Genomic DNA, 24,927 nt, shown 5'->3' on the forward strand with positions numbered 1-24,927 from the left:
CATGCCAACACAGTCATCACCCACCTTAGGTCCATCTCATTCACCAGTGTGACATTTTCCACCCCCTCACCCTTGCCATCCCGCTTTGCACTCCAATTCCATCAGGACGACTCCTCAGATGACCAGGCAGAGCAACCTTGCCGAGCATCTAACAATGTGGGACTGGGCCCACAACAATCACCTCAGCCAGTGCCGGGCCCCGCATTGCAAGCAGAAGAAAGATGAACGGCAGGCAGAAATGCATGCAATTGCACAAGAGCAATTGGCCCATTCCCAGGCCATGCGTGACATCATCCAGGGGGCTGCAAGGCAGGTGTCAAGATTAATTGATCGGCTGCGCAGGAGCACAATGCATAGCAACACCAGCCAGTCTCATAAACCAGAGGGTGAGGGAGCTAGTGTAACAGATCTCTGCCTCACATGAGACAATGTCCAGGGGAATCAATCTGACAATGGAACAAACCCCATTCATTTGAGCCAGACCACTGGAGCAGCGGGTTGCAACACCATTGCGGATATAACAGACGACCATGGATTCCGCCACTCCCTCATGCAGGAAATTCAGGATGCTTTGCCAGCTACTACACAGATCTTCACTCGTTGCAGAGCCTGTCGAGTCAGCTGCAGACAAACTTCCTGGATAGGATCCACTTGCCCTCGGTGGGAACGGAGGCCAGGGAAGCACTAGGGCAGGAGATCACAGTGGAGGAGGTTAGGAGGGTCATAGCGGCCCTTCCCCCAAATAAAGTGCCTGAGCCGGACAGCTTTATGGCGACATACTACAAAACATTTGCAAGAGTCTTAGTCCGGCACGTAACCAGCTTATTCAATCACCTTTGGGAATCTGGCAGAATCTCGGCATCCACGGAGGCGGCGAAAATCACCCTTCTCCCTAAACCCAATAAAAATCTCTCTAGGTGTACGTCATACAGGCAAATAGCGCAGATAAACGTGGGTGCCAAATTATATACTAAAATCCTGGTCAACAGACTAGAGAGACTCCTCCCGAGGCTGATCCATCCAGACCAGTCAAGGTTTGTACATGGGCGGCAGACGTTCAATAACTTCAGACATGTGGCACATCTGATAGAGAAAGCCCACAAGACCTCAACTCCCTCAGTCCTCCTATCACTTGACACCAAGAAGGCCTTCGACCGAGTGGAGTGGTCTTTCCTGTTCAAAGTGATAGAAAGGATGGCGCTAGAAGGGGACTTCTTACAAACGGTTAAGGCAAACTGCAACATAACTGTGGTATGCCTCCTCATTAATGGGTCCCTGTCTCGGGATATCTAGCTAAGCAGAGGGACCAAGCAGGGGGCCCCCTTTCTCCCCTGCTGTACGCAATCTACCTGGAGCCATTGTTGTAGTCCCTGTGTGAGTCCGGTGAAGTGCATGGTATTCCTTTCAGTGGCACCCAGCTTAAAGTAACCGCTTTCGCGGATGACATGCTCCTCTCTCACGAGGCCGAGAGTGTCATTGAGGGCATGCAGGGAGATTCTATCGGATTTTGGGGTGGTTTCAGGCCTCAAGATTAACATAACCAAGTCAGAATTACTAAATGTTACGGTGAGAGGGAGAGAAGTGGCGGTCTTGAAGGCCTCCTCAACGTTCATATGGAGTCCTGTGGGGCATCAAGTACTTGGGAATCCAGATGACACCTCTACTCACTGGTTGGTATGCAACTAATTACCCGCCGATACTATTATCTATCAAATCGGATCTCCAAAAGTGGAAGACTCTTAGGATTTCATGGGTGAGCAGAATGGCAGCTGTGAAGATGGCGACACTCCCTCAGCTACTTTACCTCTTCCAGGCCATCCCGTCAGCGATCTTGGATAGCTGCTTCGGAGAGTTAGGGAAAAAATGTACATACTCATAGTCCCCATTCCTCCATCCTGTATGGGCACAGGACGGGAACTGAACCTTTTTCACCATAAAAATAACACTTTCCCTTTAAATGTATACGCGTGTGGGGGCGCGGCAAAGGGAGCATGTGCTCCCCTAACCCCGCCCACCGTTGCCACAACTCAGTACCCTTTGACGCGTCGGCTGTATTGAACTGTTCAACCTCGCTGTTTTTTTTTTTTTTTTTTTTTAAGGTGGAAGGATGGTGGGGCGTATGAAAGAAAGGGGACTATGGACTAGGAGTATGGTAGTCACTCCAGTGAGTAACAATCACTCCTACGTCTCGTCCCCTTTCCTCCATCCTGTATGGGCGACTACAACTGATGCATCCGCCCTGGGGAAGGGACTCCAGGTTACGTGGGACAGCCTGGCCAAATGCTGCATCAGCCCTGGCACTGGTATCCAGACATTAATGCTTGCAGAAGGCCGATGGAGTGGCCCAAGTCACCGCCCTGAAGTAAGCCCTACTAGTAGCGCTGTCTTGAGCGTGACCAATTTGATGTCCACTGTGGCCATGGGATCGAATGGCTTGTGTGCGAGGGCGCTCAGAACAACGTTGAAATCCCAGACTGGGTGCGGGTGTCTGACAAAAGGGTACAGCCTGGTTAACCCCACTAGATGCCTTTTCATAACTGGATTGGCCGAGGAGAAGGTAAACCTGTCCGAGTTCCTTAAAAAACACTATAAAAAAGATCCCGGACTCTGCGCCCAGTTTTATGAGTACCTGTTTTAATGAGTTGCCCTTTAGGTTGATAACAAGTGTTTCGGCCTTTCTCAAATCAGGGCTGTTATATTCACAATAAATTCAAATCGATAGGTCTCTATGTGAGTCAATTGATAAATTAAGTATAATTTTACCAACAATGAGCCCCCAACCCAAAAACATAAGCATCCATTGAAATGGTCAGAAAAACATCACAGTAAAGTCATGCAAAGTACACATGAAGGATAAACCATAACATCGGGTTTGCATCACCACAGACAGTGAGATAAGGGTTGGCGTTGGGAGTGGATGCATAGGGTATGCAGTAAGACACCAAAGTAATATGATGCATAAAACACGTCAATTTAAAATGAAAGAAAAATGCAAGAAAAAATGGGGGAGGGGAAGATCAAACAAAAGGAAAAAGACAAGAAAAAGAGAGTTAAGTATAATGTCATTAGTCCCAAATATTCAAATTCAAAGATAGTATTAATTGCTATGTCGCAATGTTACAATGACTTACCCTCTGTGGGAGTCAGTTTATTACTTCTTAGTCTTTCGCTCTTGCGCTTGAATTACTGGTAAATTCCCATGATCATGATTCTAGTGGGGTATTGGTTAATGAAAATGTTATTAGACCCTGTCTTGATGTTATTAAAGTTATGTATATACCTGCTAATAAATTAAAACCCCACAATATCGCAGACCGCAATACTAGTCTGGTTCATGTTCAAGAATCAAAAGAAAGCTAATCTGTAATTGTAGCTCTGCCGCGTGTTATGCAGTTTAAGAGATTAAAGTAATTAATTATATAAACGCACACCATGGTTAAAACGAGTGTGTAAGTTTACTTGTGTTCCTGTCATCCGCGTTGGCTTGCTGCTGTGTCCTGCAATGGCCGCCGCCATTTTGGGACTATATATCCGTTGTCATGGCGACGTATCACCACATCCGCCATTATTTGAGGCATACGAAAATGATCCTCACCGTTTGAGTTTAACTGCTAGGATTTCATAATACGATATGCGGGAATAGCGCATTTGGTGGACCGCAATCGCTTCCTCCAGCTCAACGAGCATGTATTACAAGCTTCGTTGTCCACACTCGTACCATTGTCATGGCAACAGTAGTGTAAGCAAACCTCATTAAAGGCATACACACGGCCATCCTAGCAAGGAGTGCTAGGAATTCCTTCAGAGATCAGAAGGAGCGGATTATGATAGTAATACTACGACACTTGAGAAAGTATTCTTCATTCATGAGTAATTATAAAAACAATCTGGTGTTGACCATAAAGAAGATATTACGTTATACTTAATCCAGAACTTCCTCATTCTGGTTGCGTAATGGGGGACATTGCACCCAATTTGTACATATAAGAAACAAGTAGCAAAGCGACACAGCTGCAACATTTCTAGACAGATTATAAACATTTCAGCATATTATTCTGAGAAATTAAACCACAATAATCAATCCAGAACTGCAGTACATATGCTGGAGCCTAATTATGTAGCCCTACAAGAACGACACCATTTCTGTGTCAAAATTTAAACCTAACACAGTTGTGTTAAACAAACAGATTAATCTGGCTTTTGCTTCGCGTAGTGCTTTCACTCTGTCACCTCCTCTTTTGGTTAGTGTAACATGCTTTAGGCCCACAAATCTGATACGGCTTCCATCATCCAATTGGTGGTTCTTTTGCCAATGCATGGCTAGCGGTAGAGCAGAGTCCTGGCTTCCAATCTTCATCAGGTGTTCCCGAATCCTAGTTCTCAGCTCCCTTTTTGTACTGCCTATGTACATTTTCTTACAGGTGCAAATTATTACATAGACCACATACTTGCTTCTAAATTGATCATATGTTGGATTTTAATGATTTTTCCGTTTGGACCTTCAAGTTCTTTAGTCTTATCTTTTGCAAATTTGCACATTGTGCAAAAGCCAAATTTTCTGAAGCTTGGTTGGATAGTATTCAGCCAGGTGTTTTGCTTCTCCCCTTTTAAGTCTGGTAGTAGTGATGGGCAAATGATTGATTTGAGAGTACTTGCTTTCTTGAATGTAATGATTGGTCTGATCTCAATGTGATGGCGTAAATGTTCATCCAAATGGAGTAGGTACCAATGTTTGTGTACAATTTTTCTAATTCTTTGATGGTCCTTGTTAAATTGGGTTACAAACACTGTTGTCATTGGTTTCCCGTCTGTTTTAGTTTTTGAAGTAAGGGTATCCTGCTGTTTAAGATTTTTAGTTTTCTCAAAGGCCTTCTGCAGGCATTTATTCGGGTATCCTTTTTCTTGAAACGATTCCTTAGTAGATAACATTCCTGTTGAAATGTATGGTCATCTTTGCAATTGCGTCTCGCTCTGATGTACTCCCCAAGAGGGATATTACGAATAGTTGCACGTTGGTGACAACTGTTTGCATGCAGAATAAAGTTGACTTTGGTTGTCTTCCGAAAGGTATATGTTTCCAGATGGTCATCGTTGACATATATAGTAAGGTCCAAAAAATTGATTAGGTGAGCATTATTTTCTCCAGTGAATGTCGAATGGATTTTGGTTGAGTCTATTGGTGAATTGATAAAGCATTGCCTTACCGTCAATCCAGTGAACTGCGACTACAACAAAGCATTAATCTAAGGGGGATTGGAAGTCTTCTATCCCCTTCTAACTGTTTGAATATACTTTAACGTGGAAGAACAACACTACCACAATTAATGAAGCAAGTCGCCAAACAGACCAGCTGTACCCATAAGCCTGACGTTTTGTATACTGTCCGAGTTCCTGTATGCAACGATGGCCGCTAGTTATGTTCAGCAGGTGTCGACCTCAACCCCTGATCTGTCTAAATACACTGAGAAAGACAACACCTGGTCCAGAGTGCAGGATAGCGGGTCCACTCCATTTTCCTTGGACCAGAAGCAGAACCTGGTCCATTTGCTCGTGTACTGCTTTCGAGTAGCCTGACTCCCGGTTCCCTGGATAATTTCTAGGTTGTCCCCAGATAGCCAGAGATGTTGGAGAGTCACCTGCTCAGGTACCAGGCTGCTAGGGCTAGCCTCTCTGGGCAAGGGTGAAGTACCGCCCTCCCTGCTGCACTAGGAGCGGGGCCTTCCCGAGCAGTAGAGGGACTTCTGGCTAGACTGACAGCTGCCGAAGGTCTGAGAACAATGGCCTGGCCGGCCACTGCAGCACTATGAGGATGAGACGCAGCTGCCCGGACTGTCTGATCATGCAAACAACCGTGTGGATGAGCGGGGAAGGAGGAAATGCGTACGTCAACATCTCATCCCAGAGGATCTGGAGCGTGGCCCAGAGGGAGCTGCGCCACGTTCCCCCCCAGGACACAAACTGCTGACAAGTCCGGTTGCTCCCTGTCGCGAACAGGTCGGTGACACCACCTTCTGAAAAGGACTCCCGTTCAGTTGCCACTCGTAGTTGTTGGAGCCAATCCGACAGTGTCCGCCTCGAGGTTTGATTCTCTCCGCAGATGCACCGCTGAGACCCAGATGTCCCGCGCAATCACCCACTCCCAGATGCTGAGGACCTGCCTGCATAGGAGCGGGGATCTGGTGCTCCCATGCTTTTTTAGGTAGTACATGCAGGTAGAGTTGTCCGTCCTAATGTAAACTGCACGGCTCCTGATTAATGGGAGGAATGCCTTAGTTTCCAGCCAGTTGATGTGATTTTGTTAGTTGGTCTTGGACCAGAGACTGTGTATTGAATGTGTCCCCAGGGTGGCGCCCCACCCTTGGAGTGAAAAGTTTGTAGTTAGCGTGTGAACCGCAGGAGGTTATCTGAATGGTCTGCCCACCATGAGGCTTGTATCCTGCTCCCACCACGTAAGGTCCTGGTGTAGGTGCGCGGGTATAACCGCACATCCTTGATGAACCGACTCCTGGTCCCAGGAAGCCAAAAAATGCAGCTGCAGCCTCCTCATTCGCAGCCTGGTAAGGGATAGCAAGGAGGCATGCTGCCAGTACTGTTCTGCTGACTTCTCCCTTGTGGGGAACACATTCTTCTTCTGCGCATCCCACAGCAGCCCCAAAAACACTAGTGTTTGTGTAGGGTAGCGCTCAGACTTCTGGAAGTTGATTGAGAACCCCAGTTCGTAGAGTGTATTCATGAGTCTGGTCGCTGAGTACCCGACCTGCTCCGGGCCCCCCCCCCTCAGACTAACCAGTCATCGAGGTAAGGATATACATGGAGGCCCTCCGACCTGAGCAGGGCCGCCACCGCATTCATCGGTTTTGTGAATACCCTTGGCGCTGAATTCAGGGTGAACGGCAGCACCTTGTATTGAAGGTGCTTCCCCATGACCTGGAATCTGAGGAAGGACCGATGAGACTGCACTATGGAGACGTGTAAAAAGGTGTCTTTCAGATCCAGGGAGCAAGTCTAGTCCCCCCCGCCCCCACACAGCGTCTCTGCTATAAGTACTGGCATCATCATTTTGAACTTCTCTAGAAGACAGATCTAGGACCAACTTGCAGGCTTGCCTGGTTCTTCTTTTGAACAGCAAAGATGTGGGAGTAAAAGCCCTGCCCCTGCTGAGGGGAGAGCAACCTCCTCCACCGCCTCTCTCTCCACAAGGGAACGTATCTCTGCCAAGACTCAAGCAGTCCCTATCTGTGAGGGTGCGGGGGTGGGGGTTATGGGGCAGGGGAAGCCGGAAGCCCGAGGAAACTACCGAAATCACCCATGAGTCCGTATAACAGGAGTGCCAAGCTTGACTATGCAGGGCCACCCTGCCCCCGACTGGGGTGCTGTGGACATGAGGCTTGGTGAGAATGGCCAGGGATTTGGCCGTTTGCTAGCTGCTCTTCTTTTTATCAAGTTACTAGTCCGTTGTAGAGTGGAACAAGTCACTGCCCTCGAAAGGTAGGTCTAGGATTCTGCCCTGAACATCAGGGATGAATTTAGTCACCTTAAGCCATGCCGTCCTTCTCATGCCAGTCGCCACACAGATTGCCCTGCTAGCGGTATCTATGTGCGCCACTGTGGCTTCCATGATGTCCTGTGCCACAAGTTTTGCTTCTGCGAGTCCTGTCTTGAAAGAGGCTCGTTTGTCGGCTGAAATATCCAGGATGAAGTCTGCGATCTCCCTCCACAGCCATTGGTTAGCCGCTAACAGGATGGCATCGGCGTTGGCCTGCCTGAGGTGAAGCCCCGCATTCGAGTACACCTTCTTCCAATAGGTATTGAACATTTTTTCTTCCGTACCCAGTAGTGCTGAAGTTGAGGTGGCTGTGGTAGCGTTCTGGGGCTTACCACACCTAGATGGCGCCACAATGACAGACAACAGTGGCTGGGGATGCACATACAAGAGCAGAGTGTCACCCTTCACCTGCCTGAATTTTGCATTCAGCCTCTTATTTGTTGGCTGAGTGGAGCGGGGCTTGAGCCATCCCTTCTTCGCCAGAGCCTCCACGTCCATCTGCAAGAGGAGCAGATCTAGATTCTGCTTTGATGGAGAGTACTTGCGCCAGTACCCCCGACTCGGGCATCTCCTTCTGGAGCTGAGGTATGCCCAGGTAATCAGCTAGCCCAGCGATACTATCATGGCATGCCCTCACCGAAGAAGGTGTGGCCTGCTCCTCATCATCAGTGTCTTGTTGGTCACCTGCGTTTGAAGGTGCCCCTGCATACGCAGGCAGTAGTGCTGCCACTGAAGAAGGCCCAGGCGCTGCAGCCAGAATTACCAGAGGCCTGGGCAACGGTGGTGGCGGTACAGGCTGCGCAGGCACCGGCTGAGGTGGCAGGCAGCATCTCCTGGATAATGCCTTTAAGGATGTTCCCCATTTGTGGAGACCACATAAGGGACAAACATTTGTCAAAAAATTATCCTTGCAAGCGGGCTGGGTGCGATCCTGCACCGGCGCAGGCTGCGGTGCAGTAAAGGCCTACTGTTTGCGCCCACCTTGCGAGTACATGCCCTCATGGTACCGTGCCCGACCTGTAAATGAAGTGGTCCACGTGACCCGAGTAATAGGCTTGCGCCTTTGCGGTTCACCTTTGCGGTTCACCTTGTTGGTGGGCTTCTATCCTGGGCACCATCTTGTCTGCGTGCAGTGCCATTTCAAGGAGACGCCCAGGTGGGGGGCTTTTGAGAAGAGTATGCTTACCTTCTTGGTTTCCTGCGTACGTATTCCTTAGTGCTCTCCGGCGGAGTCCTGGAGAACAACTCGCTGCACCACGCAAGCCGGTTTCTGAGGGATCGTGATGTGACAGCATTGCATGCTGAGCAGCCTTCCCATCCGTGGTCTTCCCCAAGGCACCGCAGCATGTGGATCCGAAGTGGGAAAGGAACCATCATACGACGGGCACCTGCTGAAGCCAGCCACGGTTGACATGTGTCAGGGACATACTAGGGCACCGGTGGACAGTGTTCCCAAATCCTGAAAATTACAAAAAGAAAAAGGTTAGGTAAAGCGCATGGAATTACGAGGCTTGAGGCCTCGCCCAGGAGCACTGGTGAAAGCAGCCTGCTCCCATCAACGCGTAAAAGAGGACTGAGGTGTGGTGCTAGAGCGTATGCACCCAGGGCAGCGACCCCGCGCAGGTATACATTTTATGAAGGAAAAGTGTTATTTATCTGGTGAAACAGGTTCAGTTCCTGTCCCTAGCAAGGGACGCCTATACACGATGGAGGAAAGGTGACGGGATGTAGGAGTATGCCAGGTAATTTTATATGGGAAGGCAAGAGGTCATGGGATAGCCGTTCCCTGCTGATGTCCGCAAAGAGGCAGGGAGGGAGGGAGGGAGGGATGGAGCTCCCTAATTTCCAACTATACTATGAAGCATGACAACTGTCGATCGTACGGGAATGGTTTTTGGGACTCAAAGTTAAACAGTGGGTGGCTATGGATCGGTCGCTGGTGTGGCACGACCTGAGGGAGGTACTGTGGCTACCGTGCCAGTGAACGCCAAGGCACATGTACTTGAGTGTCATAATGAGATTAGTGGCAGACACGTGGGAAAAACTGTCAGGGAGGTACTAGATCACAACCTTCCCATGCCCTTTCACCCCCATTCTTAATAATCCAACCTTTTAGCTGGGAACAGAACCGGAGTCGTACACGAACTGACAAGAAGGAGGATGCAACAGTGTACGGGATATGTTTCAGGGCCCAACCCTTAGGCCCTTTACGGAGTGCAAGCAATGCTTTGGAGGGCAGGAAGTAGGTCCGATGGCCTTCTAGAAACTTCAACGATCTTCGCCCTTGAGGGGCGCTGAACTTCACCGACAATGGATCCCCAATATCGGCACATGGAGAGAAGAGCACGCAGGCTCTTTTGGAACTAAAATAGAAACTTCTTCTGCAAAACAACCACGAAAAAACATAGAAGTAGCTTGCAGAACAAACTCGAGGACTCCCAACACTGTAGTGTGCGGTAAAAATCTGAAGATGGGTGCCAGAGGAGGGGCTTAGGGAGAGGGCTGTCAATGGATGGGGGCAGTATGACCAGAGCACAGTGATTGGTTTAGAGGAGAAGAACAAGTTAATTACCAACTGGTAACGTTCTTTCGACTGGATGTTCCTCCAACGTATTCCTCATCTTTGATAATCGCGTCCAGCTTCCGCTGCTACGGAAAAAATATTTCTCGGCAGAGGGCGTTGTGCGTCGATGGCGTTGAGTCGATGTCCCTCGAAGGCCTCCGTCGAGGGTGACGTCATCGGGTTTATAAGTAGCACGTGCGGCGCCTGTTGGCCTCAGTTCCGTTTTTCCCTCCGGTTCATGTTGTGCTGTTAGCCTAGGCAAGCAGTAGTTAGCCCTACGAGAACAGAAGCTGCAATAGCATAGAAAATTCTACAGTGGAGTAGTCTGGGAGGGAGATGAGGAATATGTTGGAGGAACATTCAATCGAAAAAACGTTACCAGTTGGCAAGTAACTTTTTCTTCGAATGGATTGTGTCCTCCAACGTATTCCTCATCTTTGATAGACTCCCAAAGCAGTAAGCAGAATAGGAGGCGGGAGGAGAATTTGAAATTGTCTGCATTTTATAAGGCCGAATATAATACTGCTTTACCAAAGGCAACATCCTGGGAGTGGGAAGCATCTAGACAGTAATGCTTTGTGAATGTATGCAGTGATGACCATGTTGCAGCATCAGATAGGTTTAATAGGTACATCCCTTTGAAAGGCTGCAGAAGAGGCTATACCCCTGGTAGAATGAGCTCTCAAAGCCTCTGGCCGGTCCTTGCCTGCCAATTTCTAACATTCTGAGATGCCAAATATAATCCACCTTGATAAAGTCTGTTTTGAAACGGCTTGACCCAATTTTCTTCCGGTGTAGACAATAAAAAGTTGGTCATCCACTCTAAGTTTGGAGAACCTAGAAATATAGAAGCTTAAAGCTCGTCTAGGGTCCAACCTATGGAGCCTTTCTTCCTCTTTAGTGGGATGCGGCGGGGGGTAGAACGCCTGCAGAACAATGTTTTGATTTAGATGAAAATCAGATACCACCTTAGGAAGAAGGGTTTTACCCTCAACACAACCCTGTCCTTGTGGAATACAATATAGGGTGGCCTGGAAGAAAGTGCCTGCAAATCGCTCACTCTACGTGCAGATGTCAAAGCAACCAACAATATGGTTTTGAAGGTCAATAACCTCAATGGACACATGTGCAAGGGTACAAAAGGGTCACACATCAAAAACTTCAGAACTAGGTTAAGGTCCCAAACTGGAACCTGAAAAGAAGAAGGCGGGAACACATTTGTGGGCCCTTTCAGAAACTGAATCACCAATGGAATTTTAAAGTAGGAGCATTCTTCCGAAGAGCGCTTGAAAATAGAAAGCGATGCCACGTAACCTTCAAAGGTCCCAACATTAAGTCCCTTGTGTACTAATGATAGGAGAAAAGATACAGAAAAGGATCAACATTATTTTCCCTGCACCAGTCGCAGAACTTGTTCCAAGGGCAAAGGTACACAGATTTTGTTCCTGGGACGTCCCGATCCTTGTATCTCAGCCTTTCAGAAACCATGCGTGAAGGTTGAGAGTGTTGACCTCTGAATGGAGAACCTGACCCTCCCATTGCGAGAGAAGATTATCTCTTTGGGGAAGACGTATCGGAGGACAGATGGACATTTCTAGAAGGTCTGGGTACCAGGTTCTCATGGCCCAATCTGGAGCAATTAGGATCAAGCGGCTTCCAAACCGTCTCAACCTCCCGATTACCTGAGGAATGAAGGGGACCGGTGGAAAAGCGCATAGCAGTGGAACTCCCAATCCACTACGAACGCGTCTCCTAGAGCTCCTCTCAGAGGAAATTCCCTTGAGCAATAACTCTCGCACTTCTGGTTGACTTCGGTCGCAAACCGGTCAACTTGAGGGGTTCCTCAAAGGGCGAAGATGTCTTGAAGGACTTCCTGAGCTAGTTCCCATTTGTGGTACACTGCGCTCTGCCTGCTCAGAGCATCAGCTGTCACGTTCTCCTCTCCGGCTAGGTGAACTGCAGATAGGGAGATTCCTTCTCGAATTTCCCAGTACCAGAGCTGCATTGCCCCTCTGCACAGTGGAAGTGACCCTATGACCCCTCTTTTGTTGAGGTAATGCATGGCCACTGTGTTGTCCGTCATTATTAGGACATTCTTTCCCTGTACAGAGGGTAGGAAGGCCTTCAGCGCTAGCCTGATTGCCCTCAGCTCCAAAAAATGGATGTGTAGTTTGGACTCCGATGGAGACCAACGACCACTGACCGTTAGATTGCTAGCATGGATTGCCCACCCTGTGAGTGAGGCGTCCATCACTACTGTAATCTACGGCCATGGTTGCCAAAAAAAATGTCCCTTCACAATGTTGTCCTTGCAGGCCCACCAGAGAAGATCCTGTGCTACCCTGCTTGGAACCTGAAGTAGGTCTGTCATCTTTCCCGAGAACTGGGACCATTGTGTTCTTAGAGCCCATTGAAGGGATCTCATTCTCAGGCGGGCTTCTGGCTCCAGAAAAATGCAGGATGCCATGAGGCTGAGCAACCTCAAGAAATCAAAGGCCGGAAGATTCTGGGCAGTTTGACATTTGGAAACCATCTGAAGAATGTCTTGAGCCCTCGCCCTGGTTGCCGAGCTCTTTCCCAAGGATGCGTCTATACAGCTCCGATATATTGGAGTTGCTGGGAAGGTCATCTGTGACTTCTTGAAATTGAGGGAGAAGCCCAGTTTGTGAAGGGAGTGACAGGTGCCTTTGAGATGATCCACGGTTTGTTCGGGAGAATGTGCTCTGATCAGCCAATCGTCCAGGTAAGGGTAGACATGAATCCCTCCTCTACTGAGATGCGCTGCCACCACCACCATCAGTTTGGTGAAGACCCTCTGGGTGGAGGTCACCCCGAATGGCAGGACTCGATGATAGTGCGAGCCGCCAACTGCGAACCTCAGGTATTTTCTGTGCTTGAAATGGATTGGCACATGAAAATAGGCATCCTGAAGGTCCAATGACACCAACCAATCCTGTAACTGCAGGGCCTGAAGGATCTGAGAAAGTGTGACCATCTTGAATGTGTCCTTCCTGAGGAACTTGTTCAAGTATCTCAAGTCCAAGATGGGTCTCAGTCCCCCGTCCTTTTTGGGAATAAAAAAATATGGGGAATACCAACCCCTGTTCCTCTTCGCTACAGGCACTGGTTCTATAGCACCTTTCTCTAGCAGGGTTAATATCTCCTGCACAAGGAGTGGATCTGGAATCCTCAAAGCGCGTTTCCCTGGTGGATTGTTGTGAGGCTACGTTATAAATGGAAGGCTGTAAAGGTGGGCTATTGTCTCCAGGGCCCAAGCATCTGAAGTAATGGCTCGCAATTCGTTGAGATGCTGAGACAGTCTGCCCCCCACCAGTGATTCGTGATGCAAGCTCTCAAAGTGGTTTTGGAGCGGTTGCTGCAGCTGCCGATGGCAAGGAAGCTGTAGCTGGACCTGGCTTTGCACTTTTTCCTCGTCCACCACAAGGGTTTCTTCTTTGGCCTCATTGAATGGCCATTCCTCTCGCCTTTCCAAATGAGGAGTAGTAACGATAGGATCGCCCCCTCCATGGTTGCCCTTGTTGCCAAAAAGGTGAGACCCGTCAATTGGCATGTTTAGAAGATGGGCCTGCACATCTAGTGTGAAACCAGACTTCTGCAACCACGCACATATGCGCATAAACGGGCTTGTAGCCATGGATCCGCTGACGCTATCTGCAGTGTCCAATTCAGATTGAAGGGATTCACGCATGGTTCTTGGCCATGCTTAACAATAGCTAGGAAACCCTCCCTTTCCTCCCCTTCTGGAAGGTGCTCCGCTGCCATGGATATGCACACCCGCAGAGTGTACGAAAACTTGGCTAAGGCACATGTGGAGTTGGCCGACTCCAAGGCCATACCCCCAGCTGAAAATACCTTACGTGCCCATCCATCCACACGCTTGTCGTCCCTATCTGGAGGAATGGTAGAATACGCTGCCTTATTTGATGTAGCTGTGGCTGCCTGTACCAACAGACTGTTGGGAGTGGTGTGCTTGGACAGATAGCCGGTGTCGCTATTGGAAGGGCAGTATTTTTTTTAACGGAATTATCCACCGCAGGGATAGAATCTGGGGACTCAATTTTTGGCCACCTTATTTTGTAAGGCCACATGAAAGGGTAAGATTGGATCTGTAGCTGGACCTTGGTCCAGAATATCAGTAAGGTCATCTTAGATAAATTGAACCGTTGGTCTAGCCCAGCCAAGATACTCTACCACCTTTGACATCAGGTGCCGATACGAAGAGTTAGCATGCTCTCCTGGCTCTGGCCTGCCGAACTCAGTTTCAGGCGATGTATCAACACCATTGGCATTGCGCAGTGTGTCAATAAGGTCTCTCACCTTACTTTCCTCTGAGATTAAACATTCTGGCACATTTGGATTTCCAAACTCAAGACCAAAGGGGACCTCCTCTTCCTCAGACCTTTCTTCCTCAAAGTTCGAAGAAAGGGATCTAAAGTACTCCTTTCTAGGCAAAGGGGTATACGTTTTCTCAGGAACCACCAAAGGTGTAGCAGGTCTTAGAGAAGGCTTTACTTTAGCACCTTTGTCTGTCTTAACCTGCTCAGAAGGCTGTGCTAAAACCACAGGAATCATCAGCGCTGATGGTTTCGATGTCAACAAAGGCGTCAATGGCATCGATGGGAATGGCGCTGATGGAGTCTAGGATTCAACGGCCTTCTTCGAAGATTTCTTCTTCGAGGTGTGTGGAGTCTTCGACGGCATCGAGGACCTCGAGCACTAGTCACAACTCGGGTGACTTTTCTTCATCGGAGACCTTGAATGTTAGATGGGTTTTTCTTCGAGCACCCGGGGTCAAGGGCGCACAAGTGTCGGAACGGGACCGCTCTCGGCCGGCTTCCGAAGAAGGCGTGGACAGAGGCTTACCCTTTTCCAATATTTCCAGCATTTTCACACTAAATGACTCCCACTCTGCAGATGAAGAATGTTTGGTGGGGCACTTACATTTTCTGGGGGATTCGTCCGACGATGATGAAAAGGATGGCGACCGATGGAGCCGTCTCTTCGATCGTTGTCTAGGACGAGTGGCGGGAACCACTACAGGATATCGATCTCTTTTTGTCGCTCTCGCATCGAGGAGAACGATCTCCAGACTCTACGGTCGAGGAACGATCAATTTTAGATTTACGACCTACCTGCAACTTCCCTTTCCTTTCTCACAGGGCTTTTCCTGTCCCTGCCTGACATTTCACGCAGGAATCCTTGTCATAGCCTTCCCTCAGACACCACAGGCAAGAGCGATACAGATCCGTGATGGACATTTTCGAATCGAATTCTTTACATTTCTTGAAACCCGAGCGAGGTGTAGTCGGGGTTGATGACGATGACATGTATCCAAAGTATATTTTTTTGAAGAACTGCGTAGTAAATAAATGCTAGCAAGGCGCGCAGAGTCTCCGAAGCAAACACGTTTGCGGAAAAACAGAACTGATGTCAACGGGCGCCGCACGTGCTATTTATGCACCCGATGACATCACCCTCAACGGAGGCCTTCAAGGGACATCAACTCGACGCCATCGACGAACAACGCCCTATGCTGAGAATTATTTTTTCTGCAGCTGGACGCGATTATCAAAGATGAGGAATACGTTGGGGGACATAATCCATTCGAAATACAGTTTATAAGTGAAAGTGAAACTGTTTTTCTTTTTTACTGAGCATTCCCAGCCTGATGACAGGGAATTTTCATGATCCTGTGAATCTATGCCAGACCCCATGCTGGAGAACGAGTCTTTATAAAATCCTGGGTGAGGCCATACCCCAGCCAGCATGGCCCTATATGTAAAGTTGGGAGAGAACGTTTGGGAGGGAAATTACCTGGGAGGACTGGGAGAGACTGTGGAGGCTGATACCAAAGGTGGCCAAGGCATGGCCAAGGCATCCCAATTGCAGGAATGTTGTTATAAACTGTTATTTCGGTGTCACTATACCCCGGCCACCTCCAAAGGATTTAACCTGGGGCCTTGTGGGATTGTTGGAGAGTGTGGGGAGGTGGGCACCTGGTCCCACATTTGGTGTAAATGCTCTAAAATTGAACCATTTCGGAGGGAGATATAGGAGTCACAGGTTCAGGTCTTTGGGGCAAGGACGCCCCTGGAGGAGGTACTACTGCGGCTGGATGAGGAGGCCATGGAGGGCGAAGGAAGGCACAAGCAATGCTTACACTAGCAGTGATGTTGCTCACTGCACAGCGATGGAAGGGAGCACCCATCGGTACAATTCAAGACTGGCTCTGTAAGGTTTGGGGCTTAGTGGCGCTGGAATGGGCAACATACATAATGAATAACTTGCATCACTTTGCTAGAGACTAGAAGAAGGTTTTGTCATTCTTAAAGGAAGATCCCAGAGTCCAATGGTGCCCGGTGCGCCTAAAACTGGTGGACTTCTACTTGTTGGATTGCTAGGATTACGGCTACTACCAAATAGACGTTTATATCGGCCTTAAAGGGCAGAGGTGCGAGGGGCTGGGGGAGTTTGGGTGGGGAGGGGAATGGGACTAGGGGGAAGGGGTAAAAATGTGGTTGTGTTTACAATACCTGTTTTTCAACTGTTGAAAATTAAACTGAAAGCATAAGGAGCAATAGTAATTTCAAGCACTACTCGGGTTACGTCAGGGGTAGCACTTGGATATTCTACAGGGGTCATCAATACAATATTTTCACCAGTCCATCAGGGATAACAGAGGTTTCTTGACAACCTACATATGTGTATTTACAGGCCTAGCTCATCACATCATGCTTTACGGTTACCCAGAAAGCACAAAGGTACTAAATGAGCCACTTGAAATACTAGAGTGCATTTTTTCCTTGCAATGTCTTGAATATCCTGCTGCACAATATCCCCAGGCATCTTTCGTCAGTTGAGGAACTTAGTGGGTAAAGGGAGAAGAAAAGAAACCACATAAAGAGCTTCTAGGAGCTTAAACATTCGTCCAAAGCTCCAATCACACAAAAAGAAGATGGAGATGTTTTAAGATTCCGTTACTTACTTTTTTTAGAGTGGGCTGTAGCTCACTATGGGTCCTCATTATGAGGTTGGCGGTAACCCCGTAAAACTGAATCCGGCGCCTGACATACTGGTGCCACCGGGACATTACAAGTCAGGCGGGAAGTCAAGCGCCGGATTCTGTAAGTCCCCATTCCAATGGAGTCCCAAAGGACTCCATGGGAGTGGGGAGAAGAAAGCACCGGCACCATTGCCAACAGTGCCGGTGCTTCCATGATGTATCTGCCTTCGTAAGCTGATGCGGCCAGCAGGTTCAGACCTGCCTGGCGCAGCGGTGCCCGGCAGGCAGACTCATAGTGTGGCAGTCCAGAAACATGGGTGCTGGTGAGCTTACCGGCAGCCTTGTTTCCATGCCGCCACACTTGTAATGTGGCCCTATGACTTCCTCACGGAAAAATGAACTATCCCGTCCAGTGATTTTTCTCTCCCTAGGTAGCACTGGTGAGCACCTATCTAGGTAAAGGGGCTAGAGACTAGCCCTAATCTTACTCTCCAAATTGAAAGATGGATTGTATTCCATCAAATAAACACTGGGGGAGTTTCCTCACTTTATTACTACCGCTTATGTGTTTTACTAAAACACAGAGGTGTCTGTAATAACTTAAAACCCATTTCTTGTATTGCCATTCCCTTATTGTGTGAATGTCCCAAGACTTCAAGGTTATCCCTGAGCTCAAATGGTCGACCGATTTTAGCGGGTACCGTCTTCTTCAATCAGCTTTCTTCAGGGCCCAAGTGTTATTCCAAGGGCATATTACTGAATGTAGTGGGAACAGTAGGGCTTTCAATGTATTTCACCATACAATTTGTCGGGCTGCCTTTCATTAGCTCAATATTTGGAAGTAACTATTGACTTTTCAAAAGGTGTTGTCCAGGTAGCCCATGCTTGCATTGAGCCGGTGTTGCCCCATTCTAAGCCGTGAAGTTAGTCTTGTTTAATAGGGCCTGGGCATTTTTTATTTTCATTATCCTGGAGAGTTTCGGCTTGAGGCTTCGCGTTGCTCCTACCGGCCTACATCTGGGCATGAGGGAGAAGCTAAACATTATCAAAGTGATTTTATTACCAAAAGTAATATTTGGCCTGTACAACATGCACATAACAATAAAGGCAAAGGTCCAGCATTTAGAGCATCCGCAGCACAAGTGAAACTGGTCAAATAGAAACAAAAAGTATCACCTTGAAAACGATGTAAAAACCTGCATTTGTGTCTCTATCAAGAAAGCAAGGTGCTCAGATACATAGGATCAATTCTTGATAGTGACACAGAAAATGCAAAGATGGGTTCACATTGAATCCAACTGCATTTCACAGATACAAACTGAACTGTTAAGAAAGGCAAGTAAACATGTACACTTTGGCCAAAAACTATTGAGTTTGGAAAACACCAAGGCTATCTTTCGAAAAAAGTGGACTGCTAACAAAAAGATTCTGTTCAACTCAAAGCATGCACCAATATGGGACAATCCTTTTTTCAGAGTGAATAGTTCTGGCAGAGAGCTAAAACCTTTCAGTAAGACCATAAAATGAGTGGGAAAAGTCAGAAACCTGACACAAATAGCATCTAGGACGCTGCAATCTATCATTTTTATTTGTAAATATATGGGATGAAGGGTTGTGGCATAGAGAAAGAAGACCACAATTTATGTTTTCCTCTGTTCAGCTTCACATGGGGAAGAAGGATAACTCAGGGGCAATGCGTTTGTCTTGGAAGCAAAACAGCGTAGTGCAACACAGGTTTGAATCCTGATCCCGCGCTTAGAAACCACTCGTTGGTATTAAGCATGTTATAAAAGAAGAATAATTACAGTTGCCGATTAGAAACATGTACAATTGAACAGTTTTTCAATTTAAATTATTGCAGAATTCATAATGCTTACAATGTGAAGGAAATCCAATGGTGTAGCTGTATGAAGATTCCAGTTCAGCTTATCCAGAATGATCCTTTCCATCCGAAGAATTTCAGCAGGTGAACAACCACTCAGGCTGTCCCGAGCTAATACCTTCAATATTGGAATACGCTAAAGGAAACAAACCAATGAAAACATGAGTTTAAAACAAAACATTTCTCAAAAATTGATAAGTGGAAACGACTCAAACAACATAAATTACGTACATATTGTGCAAACCAAAAGATGAACATTTCTTGATGATATGTGCTAAACAAAAAAAATCAGTATAGCAGATGTAGAGTAAATTCAATGGTTTGAGATTTAACTTTTCTCTGATTTTTCGATAAGCCTGACAGATTGGGTCTTTGAAAGGGGAACTCTGGATCCAACTAATCTAAATCTCTGCCCGGGTGGCAACGCTGTTCGTTGTGTGGCTATTAATATTGACAAAGCTGTGCGCCTTTTGCGCGAAGCAATAATCACTACCACATACGAATGGAAGCTTTACACGTTTAATGTTGCAAATTATGAAGGCTTCATTAACTTCTTAAGCGCGAGAGCAAGGTATACCTTGCAACACGGCATTGGTTCCAAAACGAAAGAAACATCTCACGTTTATGATCCACACCTGGCACAAACTAAATCCCTAATGAGGCGAACTGTACGAGATATAAAGAGCCAATCTATTTTGAACAATTCGCAAATCATTTTGGTCAAACTAGTAAAACAAAATATAGACAATTCTGTAAACAACGGCGTGCAGCGTTACTTCAGCGAGACGCTGAACTAGTTCTCCAAACCTTGTCTAAAAAATGTTAGACTTTTCTGGACCCTAATAAATGGCCTTGAATTACCCATATGTACCGCACAGATAAATGCTGTCGCTGAAGCAAAATGGGCTGACTATTTTTCGAATCTATATGCGGTGAGTCCTGTTAAACTGTATGCTGAGTCATCTAAGCAATGGAGCACACTTGCAGATTCTGCAGTCCTTAAAATCAGTAAGGAAAATGTCTACAATTGTATCCAAGAAAGTAAACTCAAGATCGGCTGGACCTAATGGGTTGTCAAACGCTATTCTTAAATCTGAACCAAGGCATTTGACTAGTGTCCTGACTATTCTATTTCAAAGTGTAATATCCTCCAAGACCTTTCCGACCTCTTGGCAAACAGTGTATAATGTCCCCAATTTTCAATAAAGGTCTGAGGACCGAACCAACCAATTATAGACCGATCTCGCTACTGGATACCGATAGCAAGATCTTTTCCGCTATTCTCCTTCAACACGTGGAGAGTTGGGCTGCGTCATCTGCAAGAATATCCAAATATTAGATTGGTTTCCGAAAAGGGTACTATACCTCGCTTAATTGTCTCATTCTTAGACCTACCCTACAGTCTACCTGGGATACCCCCGACTCATGTACCTATGTGGCATCGATCGAATTATCGGCCGCCTTTCAGCACGTGGATCGCGCAAGATTGTGGGGTAAGCTTAAGAGTTGGGGGATTTAACAGCCTTCTGGAACTTATTATAGGCCTTCATACTAACTCCTCTGTAAAGATAAGGCTTTCGAAAGGGGTGCACACTAGCGGCATGTCTATTTAACTTATATGTTTCTGATGCTAGTGATTATCTAACACCTGCCGCACTAATTGCTCCGAAGCTGTGTTTGCAACATCTGTCCTGGCTCGCATAGGCGGGCGATTTTCTGCTTTTTCGACAAATCGTGCGTCAGCTTGAAACGTTTATTAAAATCGTTTTCCACATTTGCCTACGACAACGGCCTCAAGATTAATTAAAAAAAAAAAACACAAATTTTTGTAGTATCATGGAGCCCGAAAAAGCGACTACAAACATGCTTATGGGACGATACAAATCATCCCAACCTCTCATATGATATACTTGGGATATATGATATCAGCAACTCCCGGTATTGTCAACGTGAAGAACGTGCTATACCAGAGAGCGACAATGTGTTGGGGAGAATTCTCAAAATGTGCTAATTCCCTTCTACCTTAGAGACCCCCAGCTCTTTTTGATGGACTTGGGACTTAATTTCTAACTTGGAGAAAGTGAGACCTTTTTTCCCCACTCTCTAATGTATTTTTCTGTGATTTGAACTCTGTTTCTTTTTGACTTTGGAGTCTGACAAGCTCCATAGGCATCATCTTTACATTGTGTCACACAGCACCTTCAGTGCAGTGGCACAGGGAAGTTTTCCAGATTTCCCAAAGGTTTAAATACCTTCTCTTGGTGAAACTACTGTTTCCAAGAGCAGGGAAGTGAAATTGACTTTACTTTCATTTTGTAACTTTCTAGACCCAGCACACACTATCTTACAATAGGGAGTTACTTAGTATCACCTTTGTCTACTTTCTCATGTAACATTTTTATGTTACCCTTTCTACAATTAATGGCTGTGTTTTACTTTTTCCTACGATTGTGTGCTTCTACCGCAGGCTGCAATTGCAGCTGCAGGAAAGCACCCATGGGTGCCCATTTCGTCAAAATGGCCCTGGTCGTCTTTTTTCAGCATTTCTTGTTGGAAAGGTCCTTCTTGAGATTTACTCTGCGTGCTAAACCAGGTTTGGTCCCTTTGTTTGTTTTGTCTTTGGCAGGATACAATAGTGAAGCCCTCCTCTGGCTCCATCGTGTCTGGCAGGGGCAGGAAGTGATGGAGATGCCCAAACCTCCCTGTGCTTAATCCCCATGGTTACAGGAATGCACCCTGTTAGGGAGAAGTCCCAGAAATGTGCTAATTCCTCTCTACCTCAGAGACCCCCAGCCACGTTGCTGGATTTTGAGGACTTGAATTTTTAACCTGGAGAGAGAGACCCTTTTTCCCACTCTCTCATGTATTTTAATGTGATTCTGTACACTGTGCTTCTTTTGGTTGTGGAGTCTGACAAACTCCATAGGTATCCTCTTTTACATTGTGTCACACAGCACCTTCAGTGCAGTGACACAGGGAAGTCTTTCAGATTTCCCCAAGGTTTAAATACCTTCTCTTGGATAAACTACTGTTTGCAAGAGCAGTAAAGTGAAATTGACCCAGCACACACTATCTTACAATAGGTTGCTGGAGGGGTTAGTTAGCATCCCCTTTGTCTAGCTTCTCATGTAACATTTTAATGTTACCCTTTTCCTCAATGAATGGCTGGTGGCAGTGTTTTACTTTTTACTACCGTTGTGTCTTTACCGCGTGCTACTTGCAGCCACGGTCAAGCACCCATGGGAGCCATTTTTGTCAAAATGGCCCCAGTTTTCTTTTTTCGCCATTTCTTTGTGGAAAGGTCCTTCTTGAGATTTACTCTGCACACCAAACCAGGTTTGGTCCCTTTGTTCATTTTGTCTTCAGCGAGATTCACGAGTGAAGCCCGCCTCTGGCTCCAGCGTGTCTGGCGGGGGCAGGAAGCGAAGGAGATGCCCGAAAACTCCCTGTGCTTAGTCTCCTAGGAGACAGAAATGCACTCTTAGGTGATTGGCCGGCTGGTTGTCCGGCAAGGACAGCCACCCTGCTGTGTGAGTGACAGCTAGGTTGAATGGGAGAAACTTGCATAAAAGGCGAGGTTTTTTGCTTGGAAGGCAGAGTCGTCCACTGGATGAAGGAATCCAAAGAAGAACTTGCAAGAGACGCTTGCCGCAACTCCTGGACCGTTGCTTTGCCCGGTGAAGCCCTGCTGCATTGCTGAAGCTCTGAATTCGCCTCAACTAAAGAAGTCCTGCAAAGGACGACTTCTCCCCTTGTGTTGGTGGGGACCCAATGCGAACCCGTCTGGAAATCCTCTCGGAGCTAACTGTGCTACCATTGCTGCTGCAGGATCCAATTGCCAGGGAGAGGAACACCAAATCGAGTGCATCGTTTTTACGTTGGACCCGAGCTACAGGACCTCCTGACTCGCATGAAGCAGGACTGACCAAATCTGAGCCACCTCAGCAGAGTGCTGGACCCCAGATGCGAGGAAAGTCCATAAAGGTATCCGAGAACTGCAGTGGTGCTGTTTGCGAGAGCCGTGAGGAGCTGAAATCGCGAAGAGCCACTGATCTGAAGTTTGCCCACTGCTGCTGCCAACCTTCCATTCATAGTGCAGGAGTCCCCAGACGTCCTGCCTCTTGTCCCCACGACTGAGGCCCAGGAACATGATCGGCAGACTTACACAGGAACAGAAGCCAGCTGGAAGCAGTTTTCTTCAAACCAAAGGTACTTTAAAACTAAGAGGTTGCTTACCTCTTGTTATGTAGCCTTGCTAGCTCTCAGTTGAGACTTGTCTTGTTTGCTTTGCAGAGTTGCTTGCAGCTTTGCCCCTCACAAGCCTCCCAGCTTGTGCCCCTACAGTGATTTCATTTTCTTCAAAGACTTCTAAAACTTTGTGCAAGTCTTTTAATTACCTACCATAAGTGCTTAAATTGACCTAGACTTTAGCTCAATAAAAAATTGGCTGGCCAGACTCCATGAAAGACTCTTCTAACGTCCGATTTTGTGGTTTAACTATTCCCCAGGAAAGGGTTAAATTACTGTGCATTGGAGGGTACAAAAAGTACTTACCTGTCGAAGAATATTTGCTTACCATTGTTTAATCCCCTCCTCTTTTCCTTTTGACACTAAACCTCAGTATTGCTCTAAATGTACCAGTGATATATCAATGTCCACAGTGTCCTAGTTATTTAAGTCACCTCAGGGTGTAGGAAGTGTCTGTGTGCCATCCCAAATGGGTATCTAGTGATTTATTGAAACAGAGTGTGGAGTCTTGAAGTATGTTTTTGTGTACATGTATTTGCTCCCTTCTAAAGAAGGCTTACTCAACTGACTGTTAAATGAATAAATAATTGTTTAATCAAGAAACCTTGAGTGCAAGTGTTTATTTGGATACTTGTCACTGTGAATCTCTGTGTAATAACCCTACAGCTCACATTGACCCCTCTTGAGATAAGCCTGGCTGCTCAGTCACTCTACCAACTTGTGGAGTACATGCTTATACCAAAGGTTGGGTTAACTATTGCCAAGAGGACAAAGCTGGTGCAGTCTCTCACAGGGTACTGCATACAATCTTGCCTAACATCAAGCATTGGCGATAGACAACTAATACGGTTCCTATGTACCTGTCTTACAATTTTATTTAGGCAAGGCAGTTCCAAATCTAATTTATGGTCAGGAACTGTTCTAAGTATGGGAAGCGAAGTTGTGGAGGTCTGTGCTAGGAGTCCCAAATTGTGTGCCGCTCGCGGCTATGAGATTCAAATTGGGCCTACCCTCCATTGCTGCTAGGGTGGAGTGGAACTTGCTTTCTTTATTTGGGAAAATACTCCTGTCTGGTGATTCTTTGTATGTGAATTTGCACGAAACAATGCCGTCAACTTATGATAGGAAAAAAGCCAAATGGTGTTATGTCAATTGGGACGCACTGTGCACAAATTATTGGTCAAATCAATTCAAATATTGGCACCTTAATCTCAAATCCCAATAATGTAAAAAATAAATTACTAGATTTTGGACAATCAAAGGGATCTTAAACCATGAATCCTCTTGCGAGGAGCACTTCAAAATGGAAAGCGCTGCTAGGTAGCCCTTAATGGGTCCAATCTGGAGCCCCAGATTAGCTAAATGTAACAGAAAGGAGGGCACCATAGGAGTGTCACATAGAAATGGATCCACATTCTTATCCTTGCACCAGTTGCTGAACTTATTCCAACAGAAACGGTACAAATATTGATTTGCTGGCCTTCAGGCCGAAAGCAAAATCTCCATTACGTCATCCGGGAGGTCCCAATACTTGTATCTCAGCCTTTCAGAAACCAATGCGTGAAGGCTGAGTGTCTTGACCTCTGGATGGAGAACCCGACCTTCCTCTTGCGAGAGAAGATCCTCTCTTTGTGGAAGACTTATTGGAGGGCAGATGGTCAAGT

General features: G+C 46.9%; 1 protein-coding gene across 1 annotated transcript in view; it reads right to left on the minus strand.

Annotated features, from left to right (window-relative positions):
* Positions 1–24,927, minus strand: part of CCNI (cyclin I) — a 560,313-nt gene that overhangs the window by 148,024 nt on the left and 387,362 nt on the right. The window contains exon 5 of the mRNA XM_069626334.1: positions 19,011–19,151. Coding sequence (XP_069482435.1) covers positions 19,011–19,151 — 141 coding nt within the window. The remainder of the gene's footprint in view (positions 1–19,010; positions 19,152–24,927) is intronic.

This window comes from Ambystoma mexicanum, chromosome 6p, assembly GCF_040938575.1.
Source record: "Ambystoma mexicanum isolate Mex_15411 chromosome 6p, UKY_AmexF1_1, whole genome shotgun sequence".
NCBI classification, from domain to species: Eukaryota; Metazoa; Chordata; class Amphibia; order Caudata; family Ambystomatidae; genus Ambystoma; species Ambystoma mexicanum.